Source organism: Molothrus ater, chromosome 2 (genome assembly GCF_012460135.2).
Source record: "Molothrus ater isolate BHLD 08-10-18 breed brown headed cowbird chromosome 2, BPBGC_Mater_1.1, whole genome shotgun sequence".
NCBI classification, from domain to species: domain Eukaryota; kingdom Metazoa; phylum Chordata; class Aves; order Passeriformes; family Icteridae; genus Molothrus; species Molothrus ater.
In genome coordinates, this window is record NC_050479.2 from 49,432,355 (window position 1) to 49,450,517 (window position 18,163).

The 18,163-nt window shown below is 36.0% G+C and overlaps 1 protein-coding gene across 1 annotated transcript in view; it reads left to right on the top strand.

The window, feature by feature from the left end:
- The window catches only part of MYCBP2 (MYC binding protein 2), a 174,321-nt gene that overhangs the window by 47,484 nt on the left and 108,674 nt on the right, over positions 1-18,163 (top strand). The window contains 6 exon segments of the mRNA XM_036387571.2: positions 366-570; positions 1,489-1,653; positions 2,344-2,502; positions 2,977-3,181; positions 3,844-3,989; positions 4,703-4,804. Of these exon segments, the coding sequence (XP_036243464.1) occupies positions 366-570; positions 1,489-1,653; positions 2,344-2,502; positions 2,977-3,181; positions 3,844-3,989; positions 4,703-4,804 (982 nt within the window).

Below are 18,163 nucleotides of genomic sequence, written 5' to 3' on the forward strand. Positions count from 1 at the left end.
TCTTGTTTTTACACAGACCAGACATTTTTGTGAGGTGTTTTAAAATGCTTCCTCTGAGTAGTTTCTTTGATTTCTTTCTTGTGTGTTCAACTCATCTAGCCAAACAATTATATATGAAAACCCACTCAGTGGCTCAGTAGAAAGCACAATTCCAAACAATCTAATCTAAGAATCTAATCAGAATGTTTCCCCCATTAAGTCAAAATTGATAGGTTTGGGACAGAGATAGTGAAATGGCATAAACAAAGTCAGGAAGAGTGCAGTGTGCTTTGAAATGAAAGGAATTAAAAACCATGCAACTTTGAGAATTATGTAAGCTTGAAGTGCTGTGTCATAACTAAAACTGATAAACTTTTTTCTCCTAGATTTATTATACTGGCAAATATCAGAGCCTTGGAATCAAACAAGGTGGCCCTTCAGCTGGCAAATGGGTTGAACTCCCAATCACAAAATCTCCAAAGATTATTCAGTTTTCTGTTGGACATGATGGCTCACATGCCTTACTTGTTGCTGAGGATGGAAGTATATTCTTCACAGGCTCTGCTAGTAAAGGAGAGGATGGTGAATCAAGTATGTACCATTGCTTGCTTGACCAGTGGTTGGAAAAAGCCTCTTAAAGAGTTATTAATTTGAAAATAAGAGTTTCAGCATTTTCCAGGAACATGTAAGCATTCCATTTGTGCTGGAGATGATGCTGGCCACAAGTCCTGACAACCAGTGCCGAAACCTCTCCCAGCTACAGAATCCAATCTGTGTTTTACCACAGTTCAGGGTGTGTGGTGGAAATACTATTTTAGATTTGTCCCAAGAAAAGACAGTAGTAAATTTGGTCAAGAGGCCATGCTGTCTGCCTGGAACTTGGAAAAACTGTGGAGCCAAACTTTTGCCTCTTCACTGTTGTTTTATTGAGCTTTGGAAATGGGTGTTTTGCTGGCTGGTGGAGGTGCATTGATGAGAACTTGTAGAAGCAGATCTTCTGTGCTCGATCAAGCAGAATTCTTCAGATGTTAAAGAAGACAGATTAATTTGATCTTCAGGCTAATAAATGCCTCATCAATATAAGATTAACACATTTCCTAGTCTTCATTTCTGTAGTTGTGTGTGTAGGTTGAAACAGACTTTGTAAGACAACTGAAGATATCTTTAAGTGCCCTGAAGCTGTGATCTGCTGTAATATTGAATTAAAGACTTCACTTTAGGAAACAGGTGGGAGATGTTGATGTGGTAGATTAGTAAGAGTAATTAACATGATTTGAAATACTTGAAGAATCATTTCTAAAAGATACTGATCTAATCATGTCTTGGTTTGCCATTGAATTTTTTGAGAGGAGCCAGTATAATCCAATTAAAACTAGATCAGGAGATTGTACCTATAGTTAGTTGTTTGTTTGGGTTTTTTTCATTAGTGGTCTGAAAATTATAATTTTGCCTGTGATGGTTTGAGGATTTTTTGGTAGATATACTTGTAATTTATTTCTTTATTTAAAGCTAAAAGCAGACGGCAATCAAAACCATATAAGCCTAAAAAAATTATTAAAATGGAAGGAAAGATTGTCATATCTACAGCGTGCAATAATGGAAGCAGTTCTGTAATTTCCAAAGATGGAGAACTCTACATGTTTGGAAAAGATGCCATTTACTCTGATAGTACAAGTAAGTTAATATTGGGCTTCTGCATTATTTTTCAACTGAAGTAATTGAAATTAGTATGGAAGTTTTTAGCCCATGAAAATGTTGTTTGTGTGTTTACTAATGTATTTCTGACATTCTGTTGATTCAGACAGATATGACAGAAAGGTAGAAAAAGGTAGTTTCCAAAAGTTCTGTAACATAATTTAGCATCAGTGGTGACAAATATCCAAAGTAATTCTTCCACTAAGGAAAAGAAAAAAAAATTCACTTATGTTAAGTTGGCACAAGAAGGCCACACAGGAAAAAGTCACAGAAATAAGATGTGCTTTGGTACGAACAAAGGCTGCTGGAAGCTAAGCCTTAATGTCCTTCTCTGCTCATAAGGTAGCAGGGGATCCTGTACACCACAGTTTAAGTAAAATATAATGAAATAAATTCCAATGGCTTTACGATTCCTTTAGAATTCTTTTTCAAAACACGTGATTCACAGCAGTTTTAGGTTTCCTTTTGGATTTTCATTTTTTGCAGGACAAGTGGCCTAGGCCTAGCTCTCCTTTCACTTTTTATTCTAGCACTTGTTTTATATATCTGTTCTTCTCCCATGCTATAAATTTTAAAATTGTCAGTATCCACTAAAAATTTGGTACATCATTGAGTTTCCTTCTTGGCTAGAAAGTGCAATTATTTACCCAAGTGTTTTGTGTCTTACAGGTTTAGTAACAGATTTGAAAGGTCATTTTGTGACTCAAGTAGCCATGGGCAAAGCTCATACCTGTGTGTTGATGAAGAATGGAGAAGTTTGGACATTTGGAGTAAATAATAAAGGACAGTGTGGACGAGACACAGGCTCTATGAGCCAGGGAGGAAAAGGTGTGGGACCTTGTTTTGTTTTGTTTTTTTTTTTTTCCTTTTCATTTGCATGCTGGCAAATAACAGAAGTGAAAACAAAGCTAAACATTTTGTTGTAAAATGTAATTCCAATGCTAAAGTTTGAATACATGCAAGATGATTAAAAAAAATCAAGCATGTCCATGCACAGAGATTTCCAAAAAGTCTCTGTGCTGACTGAGCAGGCAAATCAGGCATTCCTAGTAATTCCTTTTAAAACCTGATCTGTGAATGTTCTTCAGAGCTTCAGCAGTTCATAGACACGTAGAATAGTTGGAAGTGGAAGCAGTCTTTTTAAGATCATTTAGTGCAACCCCCTGGCAATGAGCAGGGAAATCTTTGGCTAGATCAGGTTGCTCAGAGCCTTGTCCAACCTGTCCTTACCTCTCTGAGTAACTGGAACCCTCTCTGTTGGTCTCAGAAAGCAAGAATTTCTTATTTCAATATCTTAATTAGGTTTTGGAGTTGAGAGCATGGCAACAGCAATGGATGAAGATCTGGAAGAGGAACTGGATGAAAAAGATGAGAAGTCCATGATGTGTCCTCCAGGCATGCATAAATGGAAGCTGGAGCAGTGTATGGTGTGCACTGTATGTGGAGATTGCACAGGCTATGGAGCCAGCTGTGTTAGCAGTGGCCGTCCTGATAGAGTACCTGGAGGGTAAGCACATGTGTGGGACTGTGGCTAGTGCAGTGAGTTGGGTGGCTGAAGCACTTCCTGAATGTGAACTGAGTTGAAGTTTCCATCCAAAGTAACTTTATAGCTAAATATATAGTAGTATGTGCTTTTAAAGTCAGAAATGGCTTAAAATTTCTGTAAATAGCCTGTGGCTGCAGGTGGTTTAGTTTTACAAACTGTTTTCTTACTTTAGCATGTAGTTCTTTACTAGAAGCTGTTGGATGTGAACACCGATATAATTTCTGTCTCTTGACAGAGCTGCTGGCTCAGGATAACTTTTCTTCATCCTCTGATGGAAGTTTATCTTGCTTTTCAAGTTGCCTTTGTCTGTTACTACTTAGTTGAGCTGCAGAGACCCACTATGTTACCATTACTGTTTCTTCAGCATTTTGTGTGCTCATTGTTTCCTTGTTCATGTTTTCATGTGGTATACATTAAATTGAAGAAAGAAAACTAATTTTGAGAAGTCAGTTCAGTGGACAATCAGTGTATGGTCCTGGCACCATGTAACAGCAGCTAGGATTTAAACTAGCTGTCCTTCCTGTTTATCGCAGGAAGACTTGCATGTCCACAGGTCGAACAAAGTCATAATCAGTAATGCACAAAAATAAAAGATAGTGATAAAGTAACTCTGTTTGCTGCAGAATCTGTGGCTGTGGCTCAGGTGAGTCAGGCTGTGCTGTGTGTGGCTGCTGCAAGGCATGTGCTAGAGAACTGGATGGCCAGGAAGCAAGGCAAAGAGGAATCCTTGATGCTGTAAAAGAGATGATACCTTTAGATCTCTTGCTGGGTAAGTAATATGAAATTAGCAAAAAGGCTTTTAATTCTCATTTTTACTGCACCTCCTTTTTTCCCCTCAGTACAATTGTTTACACACTTTACTGTTACAGACAGTTTTAATATAATATTGTTAAAATGGTGCTTAACAGATTTATTTATTGGTGATACAGCAAAGTGGGATCATTCTGTTATGTGATCTGTTCTAAGTTTACCCTTGCTGTAGTCACCTGTACACATTTTGTGACCTGTGCATATATGATGCTAATGTTGATACTACAAAGTTGTTCTAGTCCTTTTTGATACCCTGAAAATTTTTCTATGAAGTTTTTATCAGAATTTAAGCATTCTTAAACTAAAACATGGCTAATTCATGTAAAACCTTTTAAAAATATAAACAATTGTAGACTTGGTTTAATAATACTTTCTGAAACTTTTTAGGGGAGAATGGAGATAACCACGACCACACATAACTACATATATATGTATATATGTATATAAGTAATATTTAGTGATGTTGGAATAGTCAGATTGATGAAAACCAGGAAATTAGGAGATAAAGGTTAGAACTCCTCAAAATTTACTCAAATCCTTTTTATTGTCAGGGCCATGTAAAGAGCAGCTAGTAAGTAGGTTTTCAGTTTTCATTTCCTTAACTTCTTCTGGGGTTTATTGCCACCACAACAATTTTAAAGATAATTTTACTTATTTTCTTAATCTATTTAGCTGTCCCTGTTCCTGGAGTTAATATTGAAGAACACCTTCAGCTACGGCAAGAAGAAAAGCGGCAGCGTGTAATTAGGAGACATAGATTGGAAGAAGGAAGGGGTGAGTGACTTATTGAGAAGGGCCTAGAATAGCTTAAGAAACTTCTGAGTCTGTTTTCTAAGAATGAAAATAGTCTTCCTCCATTGAGCCTGTACAGTGATCAAACTCTAAATCAGGTCCTAAGAAGAGAGTTCATTATGTAGCATGCTTTTAGAAAAAGTGGAAAATCTATGTGTTTAACGAAGTCTACACATACGATTCATAATTTTAATGATGAAAGGAGCACTTTATATCACTTTCACCGGTTGGTTTTTTTCCTAGTTGAATGATTGTTTAGGATCTACATTTTAAAAAACATTTATTTGAAGAAAGGATTACAAGCCTGTCCCATGCTATTTACCTATTATATGAATTATCTAATTACTATGATAAATTATTCCATTTCTGTTCTGTAATAGTAGGCAGAATTTTCTTTTATAAAATGAACTTTTCTGTATTTGCATAACATGAGAATATTGACACGGATTGAATTAAAAAAACAAAACACCATTGCAGCATTTCAAAATTTTCTTATGTTTTATCTACCTCATTATTGATTTTCCACATAAACAATAATCTACCTTAAGAACTTCACAGTACTCTTTGTGTTCTAAAATACCTCCATGTCTTGTCAAATTAAATATGAGAAATTTAGACTGATGTAACCTGTAATATTTTTGTAAAGCATGATGATGTGGTTGCTAAGATTATTGTGTGTTGAGAAGAAGAATAACTTATTGGGGCATATGCTCTTTCAAGTTCCTGCAGTCAACCACTTTGGTTCTTCTTTTATGTATTAGATACTGGTTTTACTTGAATACAAAATGTGCCTTGTAATCCAAATTATTCCCTAGACTGTGCCAGTGAATCTTGTGATGTGAATTGTGTCATTATTTCATTTTATAAGAAATTGCTGGTTTTAGCCACAAATAAGGAGCAACAAGAAAGAGAAATCTTGCAGTTGCCTGTACATATGGAAAAGGATGGAATATTTATTTTTCTTTGCATCTTTGTGGCTAATTTTAGCTGTGAGGTAAAGAGAGGAAGCCTTTGTTTAGGTCATGTCAGCGCTGCTGCATGCTGCTCGGTGCAGCGAACAGTTTTTTATTCAATCCTAATTAAATGCCCAGGCATTACTGAAAGGTGCTGCTGTTCAGACTATTAGTGATGACAGAGCTGGGAGGTAAATATCAGTTAAAAGAAAAAAAGAAGAGTGGCAGAGAAAAAATTACATTTGCTTCTATTTCTGTGGTTAGAAGTAGAACCAGAGCAGTTTATCCCTTCTGTATGCCATCTGTTTCAAAAAGCAAAAAAAGATCATTTGAACAGTAGCAGGAATGTACTCTTATGGTTGGTTTTATAGGCATATGGGTGAAAGGAGGCTGTAGCCAGGTGGGGATTGGTCTCTTCTCCCAGGCAACCAGTGACAGGACAGGAGGACACAGTCTTATGCTGCACTAGGGGAGGTTTAGGCTGGACATTTGGAAGAATTTCTTCACAGAAAGGGTGATTGGGAATTGGAATGGGCCCAGGGATGTGGTGGAGTCACTATCCCTGGAGGTGTTTAAAGGGAAGACTGAATGTGCACTTAGTACTGTGGTCTAGTTGACATGGGGGTGTTTGATCATTGGTTGGACTTGATCTCAAAGGTCTTTTCCAGCCTAGTTGATCCTGTGATTCTGTGTAGGGACTGTAGCTTAAAAGATACTGTTATCCAGCTTGTTGCACACATCAGCTTGTTGCACACATTTGTGTTACATTCTCTATCTAAAGAGCATTGAAATCCCATACCTGTGTGGCTGTGGGAGGTAGTGGGTCTGGAAGGGTTGGAGATTAGTTTCCTGTTTTGGTTCAGAAAAACTTCTTGTGATAAAGCTGGGAACAGCGTTTCATAAATACTTAGAGATCTTGTTTCATATAATCAAGTATGAATATTTGATTTGATAATCAATCTTTATTTGCATAATCAGATCAAAGAGCTTTTTTACTTCTCCATCCAAATGCTGAAGTTTTTCATTAATGAGTTGGTGCAAAGAGTAGCACCATTCTTGATAACTCTTATGATGCTGCTCTTTTCATGAGAGAACAAGAACATTTAAATAATCTACTAGATTTTTTGTGCAAAAGGTTTTGCAGTCTCATAAAACATAGTTATAACAATGTTAAAAGAACAGGCAGGTTACTTGTTGCTTAGTTTTCCCAAGGGTTTTAGTATTTATGCATATGGAACTGAACAAATCCATGCTAATGAAATAGCTATTTGGAGATCCAGAGAGAACTTTCAATTTTCTGAAAACACTGCTTAGTCATTTAAAGGCTGGACCAGCTCTTTGGGGCCTTTCCTTAAGGTACACAGTGTTTAGTTTGTCAGGATTCTGATTTCTGGATTATTTAGTGTGTTAATGTGTGTGTTTTGTTCTTTTATAAGAAACAAAGCATGTATAGTTTATGGTGTTCAAGACTAGGATTCATCACTGAATGTAGCTGCAGACTTTTAAGTTCCTGTTGGTGACCTTTATTCAATACAAATATTTTCAGTAAATATTGAATGTCTTGTAAACAAGATAAAAGCTTTAAAAATACAGGAGTATTTCTTCCTAAAAGAGTCATACAAATAAAACAAAAAATCACAAAGAAACCTCTCACCTGAATGTGTTGAAATAGAACTTAGGTTTAGGAGAGAGGTGTAAGAGCAAAAGTGCTGGGATTATACTGATTTTTAAGTTGTCTAATTGTTTGTGCTTCATTCAAAGCTCCAGATTTTAGTCCTGTTACAGTGACCTGTGATACAAAAATATGTTCTTAATTTCTTCCCAAGATCACTTGTGGTCTCTTGTATTGAAGAAGATAAGGATGCTCATCTTAATTTGCATTTATCTGAAAATGCTAACTCTGAATTTGAATGTTCTGGGTAGAAGTAGCTGTTGCTAATAGCTGCAATATCAGTGACCTGGTTCAATGTTACTGTCACAAGCAATTACCTCACTTCTCACACATGATCCAAGCAGCCTGCCACTGTTGTAAGGGACCTGTATACATGCTGCTCAGCAACAGCACACTAAGTAACTTCAGAAATTTAAAGTGCTTATGCTGAAGATTGTTTTTTACACTGAAATGAGTTGCAAACTATAGTTTGTGATGGAACTGTAACCAGCTAATAATTTTATTTTTTGAATCAGTTATTTATGTTGCTGTATTCAAGAAAGAAATTCTGCTTTAGTGGAAAAAATAGATCCTTTACATCATAGTGGGTAAAAAGTGTTTGTTTGGGATAATCAACTATTTAAAAAAATTATAAGTTCCTTAATATTTATTATAGTTCTTTGCTCTTTTCTGCACACAAGTGACTGCGACAAGCAGTGAAGAGGGCTCAAAACCGATTCTACATTTTTGAGTTGGTTGTATGACCTTCTGAGAAATAAAGCCAGCTGTATTCATCACAGCTTCTATGCTAAATCATAATATCTCAATATAATTATTGATGGAATTATCTCAGCTCTTCACTGTCTCTGTTTTCTGGTGAGAAATGAAGGAGCTGATTTTCCATATGGTGAAGTGGTTTTTGTTTTTCAAGCTGGTTTGGGGCTTGATGAGTATGATGAGAGATGAATATGGAAATAGTTGCACTTCATTATTTTCTGTGGCAGTGAGGAAGTTTTGTATGTTAGAATGTTCAGAACATGGTTAATTATTTTTTCTTTCCTATAAAACTATTTTTTTCATCATGGGAGCATTAAATTGCCTTAATGGATTACAGAAATCTGTGGGCCACATGTGCAATTAATGTAATGAACCTAAGACTAGCGTTTTCTGAGAGCTACTCTGGAAAGCTGTTCATGAGACTTTTTACTTTTTCAGATTGGTATTTGAACTAATAGATGTTGGTATAGTCAAAGATTTCAATTTATCACTTGAAGATAATTCTGGGGGATCTTTTCAGGAGGCAATGAGAGTGTTAAAATAGCTTTTTCAACTATATTTAACTAATAAGCTAAAAACCACAGACATGGTTCTCAATACAGCAATAATAAATGGTCTCATGCTTCACTGGTATTTCACTACAACTCCTTCTCAGCCTATGATGTAAAAACCTCAAGATGATCATTACTGAGATGCAGATTTGGTGTGTAATTAAGCAAGGTTTAGCTTTTGATGCCCTAACAGAAAAGGAAAATTAATTTTCATCAGTCTTATCCTACTTGCAACAACAAAGAACCCACAGAAAATTGATTAATTTTAGTCCAAGCTGCTCTGTTTAAGACAATATAATCTGAGACTGCCTAGATTTGGGCATTTTTTCATTTTTCTGAAGTGTAACTGATTCAGTTACTTCAGTGATTAGTTTTACCATGGTAGGCTAAGTATCATACAAATCTGTTTAACATCTGCACAAGCCACTCTGAGCTTGCAATCTCCTTGTCTGCTCAACATATACCTAAATACACAGCAGAACTGTCTGCATTAGTGCACTATTAAGTGCAATATTACTTAGTAAATAATTGTGCAGCTTCTTTTTATGGTTTTAGTTAAATGTTTATTTTGATGCTTTCAGGATTACTTTTGTTTCAATGTTTTTTAAGCAAACCAAAACCACTCAAAACCTTTTCACTTGAAACAATATTGAATTCACAAATTACTTTTTAAGAATGCTTTCAAGGGAAAGCAGTGGGCTTTTGCCCCTAATGACCATCAGGTATGGTTCTGTGAACTTGCATTGTTACACTTGTGTCTGTGATTCCTTTGTGAAAGAGCTAATTATTGTTATTAAAACTGATGTTTAAAGTAAAAATATTTATATTATAGTTTCAGAAATCAAATTTGTAGCAGATACCATGACACAGTTCTGGTTAATATTTGCTGTTTTAATTTACTTCATGTATTTATATGCAGAAATGAATATTTTATACTTATTTAACAATACATACAAAGTGAATTATTCAGAAGGGAGAAAGGGTCCAAATTAAGATTATCATAAACCTTACTTCCATCTCATTCTCTTATTACTCCCACATTGCCCTGCATGCTTGTGTTGGCTAGTGTGCATCTTTTTCCCCTTTAAAAGGCCTTAATTTTTCTTCCATACCTATTTGCACAATTTAAATGTTGCCTTAAGACTACAGGAAGAGACATGTATCCTGTCTTTATTTTCAATGTTTTGAACAAAAGAAGCAAACTGCAATTAACCTTAGTGCCTGCACATGACATTCTCCATGGATGTTTTTGCCTTAATGATAAATTGGTAGTCATAGTTGGAAGAATAGAGATTTTTTTTTTTTACATACCATAATTATTAGCCCTGCCTCATAAGAATATTAAATTTTGTTTCCTTTAAGGCTTTATAGGTAGCACGTTATCTCCCTATAATGTTTTCTGCTTCTAGTGGAACTGAAGTAAAGCATTTGTCTTTAATTCAATTTTCTGAAATATTTTTCTCAAAATTTGCAACCTGTTGACCTATTAAGATGGCTAATTTCCTATATTAGGGTTTTATCTTCCTGTTTTATTACTAAAAACCAACAAAAACACACCCCCTCAAAAATTGCTTGGTCTCTTTCAAGAAGCCAAAAATAGGTTTTTACAACAGAGGGTGTGATCCAACCTAGGACTTAGCTCTGCAACCTGAATTTATACTACTTTTCTGTATGTATGTGTCATCATGTACTATTTTTTCAGGTAGCCTGCTGTGTTCAGTGCACTGATGCAGAAGTCAGCATTTGGGATAATTGATTTCAGTCTCCTGCAATCACAGCTTGCCAAATAGCATTTGTTTAGGGTGAGGTACTAGAAGAAATCAAAGTCTGTTTTATATAAAATCAAACATTAAACTCCTTCATAGCTGTATCTAAGATCTTAGATGACCAAGAATGCCAAAACACATTAAGTGCATGTAGAATGAAATAATATACATTTTTCAGAAGTCCACTGCATTATTTAATAAATGCATTCTATTTTGAGAAAATGAAATTATTTCTGTGGTTAAATAGATTTTTTTTTAATGCTTTGAATTCTCTGTGAAAAAATGTCCATTTTGCAAAGTCAGAACCAAGAAAAGAAAGCTAGTCTTGACATTTCAGCTAGGGCTGTTCAGCATCTCAGCTCAGCTATGGAAAAACAGTCTGTGAAGGGAGAGAGTGAATGTCATTTTGCATCATACTACAGCTGATGACTGATTTAAAATAGCTCTGTAGTCTACCAGTGACTCCTCTGCTTATCTCTGTCACTTGATCTTCTGAAGTAGAGACTAGTAATAGATTGTTATTCTCCATGCAGATCTATCTTAGAGGCTTCTGAAGCAGTTTTCCAAATAATACTCTGCAGAAATTTTTCAACAAATTAAAGGAGGTATCTAATGCATGACTGGGTTGTTCCACCAAAATATTCCCAGCACCTAAACTTTGCTCCCTTCATACAGGCAACCTCAGATGTGAGCAGAAAGCAATTCATGGTCTCCATGAATTGTTGTAGTGTTTTGTTGCCTGTGTTATTTGGAGGGAGAGGGGGAGGTACTTTGCACCTTGCCCAGCAGATGACCAAGAAGGCAGACATCACAATGCAATCTAAATGTAGATTTTTTTTCGTTTTTGTAGTTTCCTATTCTGTTACGATCATTTTACAGATTTAGCATGCACAAAAACCCAAAGAAGATAACAGACGTGTTACAGGGATTTGGGTACAAATTACTGTGAAATGGCAATCTGCTGCATTTAAGTTTATTTCGGATTCAAGTTCTGTGCACAATGGTAAATGTAGAGTTTATAGGAATATCTAGAAGCAAAGATAATTCCTGCATTGGTCAGGTTAGATTGTCACAGAATTGTCAGTGTTGACTAGGAGAGTGTGATTCAGATGAGTAGCTTGGAAACTAATGGCAGGTATGTGCTAGGGCCATGCTGGAGCTGACAGTCTCTTATGCTTACTAAACATCCTCTGTCTTACAAATCTCCTGTAGTTCTTTTGCTCACCCTACTGTACTTCACTTCTGTCCTCCTGAAATTCTCTTTTGTTACCTTTGCTCTTAGCACTGAAATGCCAAAGGCTGCCTTTAGGGCTGTATCTTGTTCCCTGCACTGTTGTGCAAGCATGTTTTGGAGCTTCACAGTGTTTGCCTAAGTTATCTAGAGATCATTCAGTCACCTACAAATATTTTAAATCTACACTCTTCAAGCCACACTCTTTGCAGTCCTTGCATCTCTTTTTGTGACTTTGCTGATCTTTCACTTGTGCGTGTTGTCCTGTCCATTCTCTATTTCTTCAGATTTTAATTTCATTAGAAACTTTCCAGTAAGTCCCACTACTTTTGCCTTATTTTCTCATGTTATTCATTTGCCTTTCCTCTGTATCATTTGTCCTTCAGACATTTTTAGCTTTCATAATCTGCTTGTCATTCATTTCTTCCTCTTTTTGCCTTTTCCTGGTGTTCCTCAGGATACTCCTCACTATATCGCCTCAACTTGATAAGAAGGAAAATATAGTGTAGTTTTTTGTGTAAGTCAAAACTCTGGAAAGTAGAATATTAAACACAGTAAGTGGTTTGTCAGAAAGAAATGTTTACCAAAAATGTATCTATTAAATGGAAGTTTGAATTCAGAGGAGACTGAAAAGGGGGAGCACAACAGCAAGGCAATTGAAGGAAGAATCTGCAAGATGAAGGTAAATCAAAAGCAAGTGATGATCCTTGATTAGGAGAAGGAGCTCTGAATTAGTAAGAAGATCTCTTCTGGAATAGAGTCCAAATGAATGCAATAGAACAAAAATAAAAATTAAATGCTGTGTGCAGAAACAAACATGACTGAGGAAGTTTTGGGCCATTATATTCTCTAACACATGTATGAACCTCTATCCTAGACAGTAGTGTATTTTTAAAGCATTTTTCATTTTGTTTTTTAAGTGAATGCTAAAATTTGGGAGCTTCTCTGTATGAAGAAAGTTTCTTCATCCGAAAGTTCTAAAGCTATATAGATTTGGCCTAACTTTTGCATAGATGTCTATCTGTGCTTTTTAGAATTAATGAAGAGGTGATGGTATAAAATTGCCAGCAGAAAACCTGAGGCAATGGGCATTTATTAAAAGTTAACCTACACTGTCTTCTTAATAAAGTTCAGCTAAGAAATGAAAGTATCAATGAATTTGCAGAAAAAGGAGGAATATTTGTATTCTAAGTTTTGCATAAGCAGTTTATAACACAACAGCCTGATTGGGGTGCTTTTGTTTAGTGTTCGTGGAGGGGCTGGATTTGGGGACCTGTGGAACTGAGTATCACTTGGCAGAATTAGTTGCTTCTCATTCATGGTTTCTGTTGAATATGAGACTTCTGAAAGGACAAAAAGTGTTCGAAAAATTCATGGCGACATACTTAACCTGTAAAACAGGAGAAATACAAATTTAAGAAACAAATTCCTTGTCCATTACCTGCTTATACTTGGCCTCAGTTAAGCATATAGTACCTCGCTGCCTAAGTCTAGATTTTTAAAAAGGAAAAGCAATCTGGAAAAAAAAATTTAAAGGCATGTATCATTGCTTTCTTTAAATCAAATCTTCTCTTGAAGACCTTTAAATAGATTGAAAAATATTTTCAAAATAAATGAATTTCAAAATTACTAAGTAGATAAGAAAAGAGTCATATGATTTGAATAACTTTCTTCATGAAACATGGAATTTTTTCTTTAAAAGTTATACCTTTGCATCTTCAATATAGTAATTGCAAACAGGTTTACGGTGGTGGCTTTTAAATATAGCAATTATATTATGACCTTGTTCCAAATCAATATTTTGAATGTTATATTGTAGGATTTAAGGCATGATAATTATTCTTTTTATCTTTTAAAGGCAATAATGGGTATTTGCTATCAAATTTTACTCTAATGTGAGTATATTTCCATTGCTTGCAGTACAGTTGCATACTTAGAAATTCAGGTAAAAGTATCACTGTGGGATGTTTATTGGTTTTTCACATAAGTTATCAAGAAATGGCAACTTTCTTAGATTTTAAGGTCTTTTGAATTTAAGAAAACGAGTTTATAATTATTATTCTTTTTGTTTTTTTCATTGCTTTTAATTTGAATTTTGTTTGACACACTGTTTCCATTTTGTGAGCTTTCCTATGCATGTGCAAAATGTTTCTCCTCAGGCCCCCTTGTAATTCCTGGTCCTATTTTTATGAACCACCGAGAACAGGCTCTAGCCAGAATCAGACTCTCTCCAGCACCGCTAAAGCATAAACGGGACAAGCACAAAGGTATTTGGTCTTCCTTATTGACTAGGGTGGAAATAAGCCCAGCCTCCCAGTCACTTCTTCCAGATGCTGCATCTGTCTTTTCAAAGAACTGCACAAAATGAATTCTGCCTTTTCTTCCTGTTAGTATCTTGTTACCTGAGGAGAAAGAAAACGCATTTAAATGTGGACCTTTCTTTAGAAGTCTACATGTTCATTAGTCCACATCATCTTTGTTTTTCTTTCCCCTTTTTTTTGGTGAAATATGCATTGTCTTTCTGTGTGTCTTCTCTCATTTCTAATGCTGCCTCATTTTTAAGGCTCTTTATTTTTACTGTAGGAAACGTAACATGTTAGAGTGACTCAAGATTGTTGCACTGCTTTTGTCCTTTTGTGTTGTGTATTTGGGGTTTTTACTTAAACATACCAGTTTCAGGCTTGATAATTCTGGCATAAATCTTCTCATAGGTATGTTACCTTTCAACAAGCCCTTTTTAGGAGTGAAATACTTGAAATAATGTAAACATTACTTTTTGGTAACTTTGAATGGGGCGACTACAAATAAAAATAAACACTTTTCTCTGCAATATTCTTGGGTTAAATGGTTTGATAGAGTACAGGTATGGAGGTGTCTTGATATTTTAGACAGTTTTGTATGTCTGGCAAGCCTGTTCCTTATATCTTCAATTTCAAAGTGTGCCATTTGTTCAGATATAAGTGACTTAGGTGTTTCTTAGAAAGTAGTAGTGTATTACTTACTGAACTTACTGAAGTTGAGCTGTCTCAAATCAGATTTGTATGTATCTGTGTATTGATGTGTCTGTACATACATTATTTATATACAGAAGATAAATATGTAAAATGGAGGTTAGAGACCTGGTCAAAGTAGGAAGCTCTTAAAAATGGTGAACCCAGAATGCTTCAACTCTTTTCTAAAGAATAGCTAAATATTAAAAGAGTTAGTATGGCATTTCAGCTGAATTAGTGGAAGTTACTGATTGTATTTGGCATGTGTGCAAACAAACTGTGTATCAGTTTGAAGCCTTATGGGATAAAGTTTCAGTGTATGTGGGTGATGGGCTTACTGAGTTATGAACATACTGGATCGTGAAATCATTTTAAGTTTAATTTATGGAAACGAAAGCAAAATCTGATCCTTTGAATCTGCATAACATTCAGTCTTTGGAATGCATATTGTCTGAGTTTTAAGTCTTGATGGACTAATAATAACCTGTCATAATCTCACTGGAGAGGTTGCCTGTTGAAAGAGCCCATAACGAATTTAAGTGTTGTTACGTGAGTGGCCGTTTGCTGACGGGCATTATTCTTGAGCTGGTTACTGCTGCTAGTTGTACTACAAACCCTTGACTCCAGAGGCAAGTGCATAAAGGAGTATGCTTGTCCTGCCTACATCTGTGCTTTTTTGGCATGTGTTAGTTGTTGGAACTCATTTCAGATCAAGTATCTCCTTACAAGAGGTGTATTCATTAGTGTCAGTTTGAGGCTTATGTTGCCTCTTGGAGTTGTAAGAACAGTATAAAGGTCTGTGTTGTGCTGGAAGACTTTGGTCAGATGTGCCCTATAGAAATGAACATTTCTTTTTCTTTAAGGAAGGCTATATGGAAGGAAATACTCAGTTTTTTTAGTTCTTTGTGTCTTATGGTAAACAGATAAGGAGGTTTTAAGTAAACTTCTAGACCCTTCTCTGACTCAGAAGACTGCTTTTCAAAAGACAGCCGTAAATTTGACTAGGAACTAGAAATACCCCTTAACTTCTCAAAGAGATTCCAAGGGGAAAAGAAAAACTGGTGAAGTGAGTTGTTATCCAAGTAACAGGCAAGGTGAGTATTGTGAAAAAGATAATGTATATTTTTTATCTTAGAAGGCATGCCTCTCTTCTTGAAGAAGAATGTAAAAGCAATAATAGAGCAGAGATAAAAGGACATTATCACATTGAAATCAGCAAATTATTTTATTTTTGACCATGATGCTTTCCAGACTGTCCTCCTTCCTTCAGGTGTTTCTGCTATAGTAGTCTTCTTCACACCAACCAGACCTTCAGGATCTTTGGGCAAGGAATGTTTAGTTCAGCTGGTAGTACTGATAAGGCCAGTACCAAACTTGCTGGTTGCCACTTCTCTGCTTGCAGCTGCAGAACTTCTCTTGATAATGATATTTAAACTTGAATGTGGACAGCTTCCTCAGGACTTTTTCAGACAATTATTGTCTACTATAAAAGGTGTATTTGATATCTACTTATACACATTGTCAAACCATGGATTCATGGACCTTAAAGATTATCCAGTCCCAACCCCCTTGACATGGACAGGGACACCTTCCATTAGATCAGGTTGCTCAAAGCTCCATCCAGCCTGGCTTAGAGCACTTCCGGAGGTGGGGCATCCTCGAATTCTCTGGGCAACGTGTTGCAGTGCTTCATCACCCTCAGAGTGAAGAATTTTTTCATAATAATCCTCGTGTCTGTCACTTGTGCAATTCATCTATTTGGTTGTTCAGTTGAAAACTCCTTCAGTTTCATTGAAACAGCAGGTTTTTTAGAAGTCTTGCCATTGTCATTTACTCTTTTCACATTTATAGGGTCTGCATATCAAGATCATTGTTACTGCAAAAACTGCATAATTAAGCATACTCTTCCTGATCTGTCTTCTGTGTCTTTCACAATTATTAATTGAAGGGATTAGGTATGACATGTTTAGTATTCATGGAGTGGTTTGGCACTAAGAAGAAAAATGAGCTTAAGTTTCATCCTTATTCTTTAATGACATAGTGAGTTTCCAGTCTACATCTCCAGTCCCTGTGGATTCCCATAACTGAGCGTCTTAGTAAAAAGTGATGCCTAGAGAGGATACCTAGAACAGGGGCTAGACAGGCTAAACAATGTTAAAGGAATAAAGTAGGTATTTATTGAAAAGGCCTTCAAAGGATACACCTTGGGCAGTTCAAGAACCTGGCTGTTGATGAACTCTGAGTTACGAGTTTTCACACTTCAATAAGTTTTGGTCCATTTCCATATTGGGGTTAATTGTCCAATTACAGCTTCAGGTCATGAAGTCCCATCCTCCCAGTTTGCTCTCCTCAGCTCACTGCTGTTTATACTTTTTGGGTCTGAAGCTGCAATGGTGTCCTTGGTTCTGAGGCAGGAAAAGGATCATTTTTGTCTAACTGAACTTGCTAAGAAGAGAACTTGCTAACACTTCATATAAAGTTCAGAGTTATAGACTAATGCAGTACAGCATCTGGAAAATATGAAAACTAAAACTTAAGGCATCCAAGATTAATGAAAGTCTGTAAAATTTTCTCAACTGCAGAAATGAACTGAGTAGAAATAAAAAACAAAGTAAGCTTCTTGAGTCAGCTAAGATTCAGCAGTTTGAATGCCACCTTTTCCCTGTATTTGGAAGTAGTGGTAAACATGCTAAGGAAACAAATACCCTCAAAACTACTAGGTCTAGATGAAGCTGAATCTGCATGGATGGAACAAGATATAGGTCAACCATTTTGCAAATGCTAAGACAAAATTACCAGACGTTCAAGAAAACTTACTTGGAATTTACTTTTTAACTTTTTGGCTAAGATACCATGTGAAGGGCAGGGTAGTTTGAAGCAGTCATTGGAATGAGACAGTTGACAATGAAAAACCTACATCTAAGACTGAGTTTATAATTAGAATGTGAGTTTGTTGTCACTTTATTGTATGTGTTATGCTCTTGTGGCTCTGCATATCTTATTTCACCTATAAGCTCAATAAGCTCTGTAGAAACCTCTAAAGAATCCAACAGACTTACTTTTTGTGCTGCCCTCATAGGATGGATGATTTCCACAGCCAGAGTATATTCCTTTTCCCCCTGCACTGTAGCTATAAAATTGGTTACAGATATTTCAGCTGCAGCCTGGGGTAGACAGTCAAGAAGCTGCAGACACAAGCTGATTAGTTAAAGTAATGTTGTATATAAAGTCTGTAAATTATGGCACTCAGAACACCCTGTGAGAGTTGGACTTCACAGAGACTAACCAGTAATTTGACCAATATGATTTATTTGAGTGATTGCTGCTGAACAGAACCAAGATTTGTTGACATGCGATGTGGTCGGAAGAGACAGTTAATGTAAGAATTTTTAATATACAGTCATACTCCATTAATGCTTTTC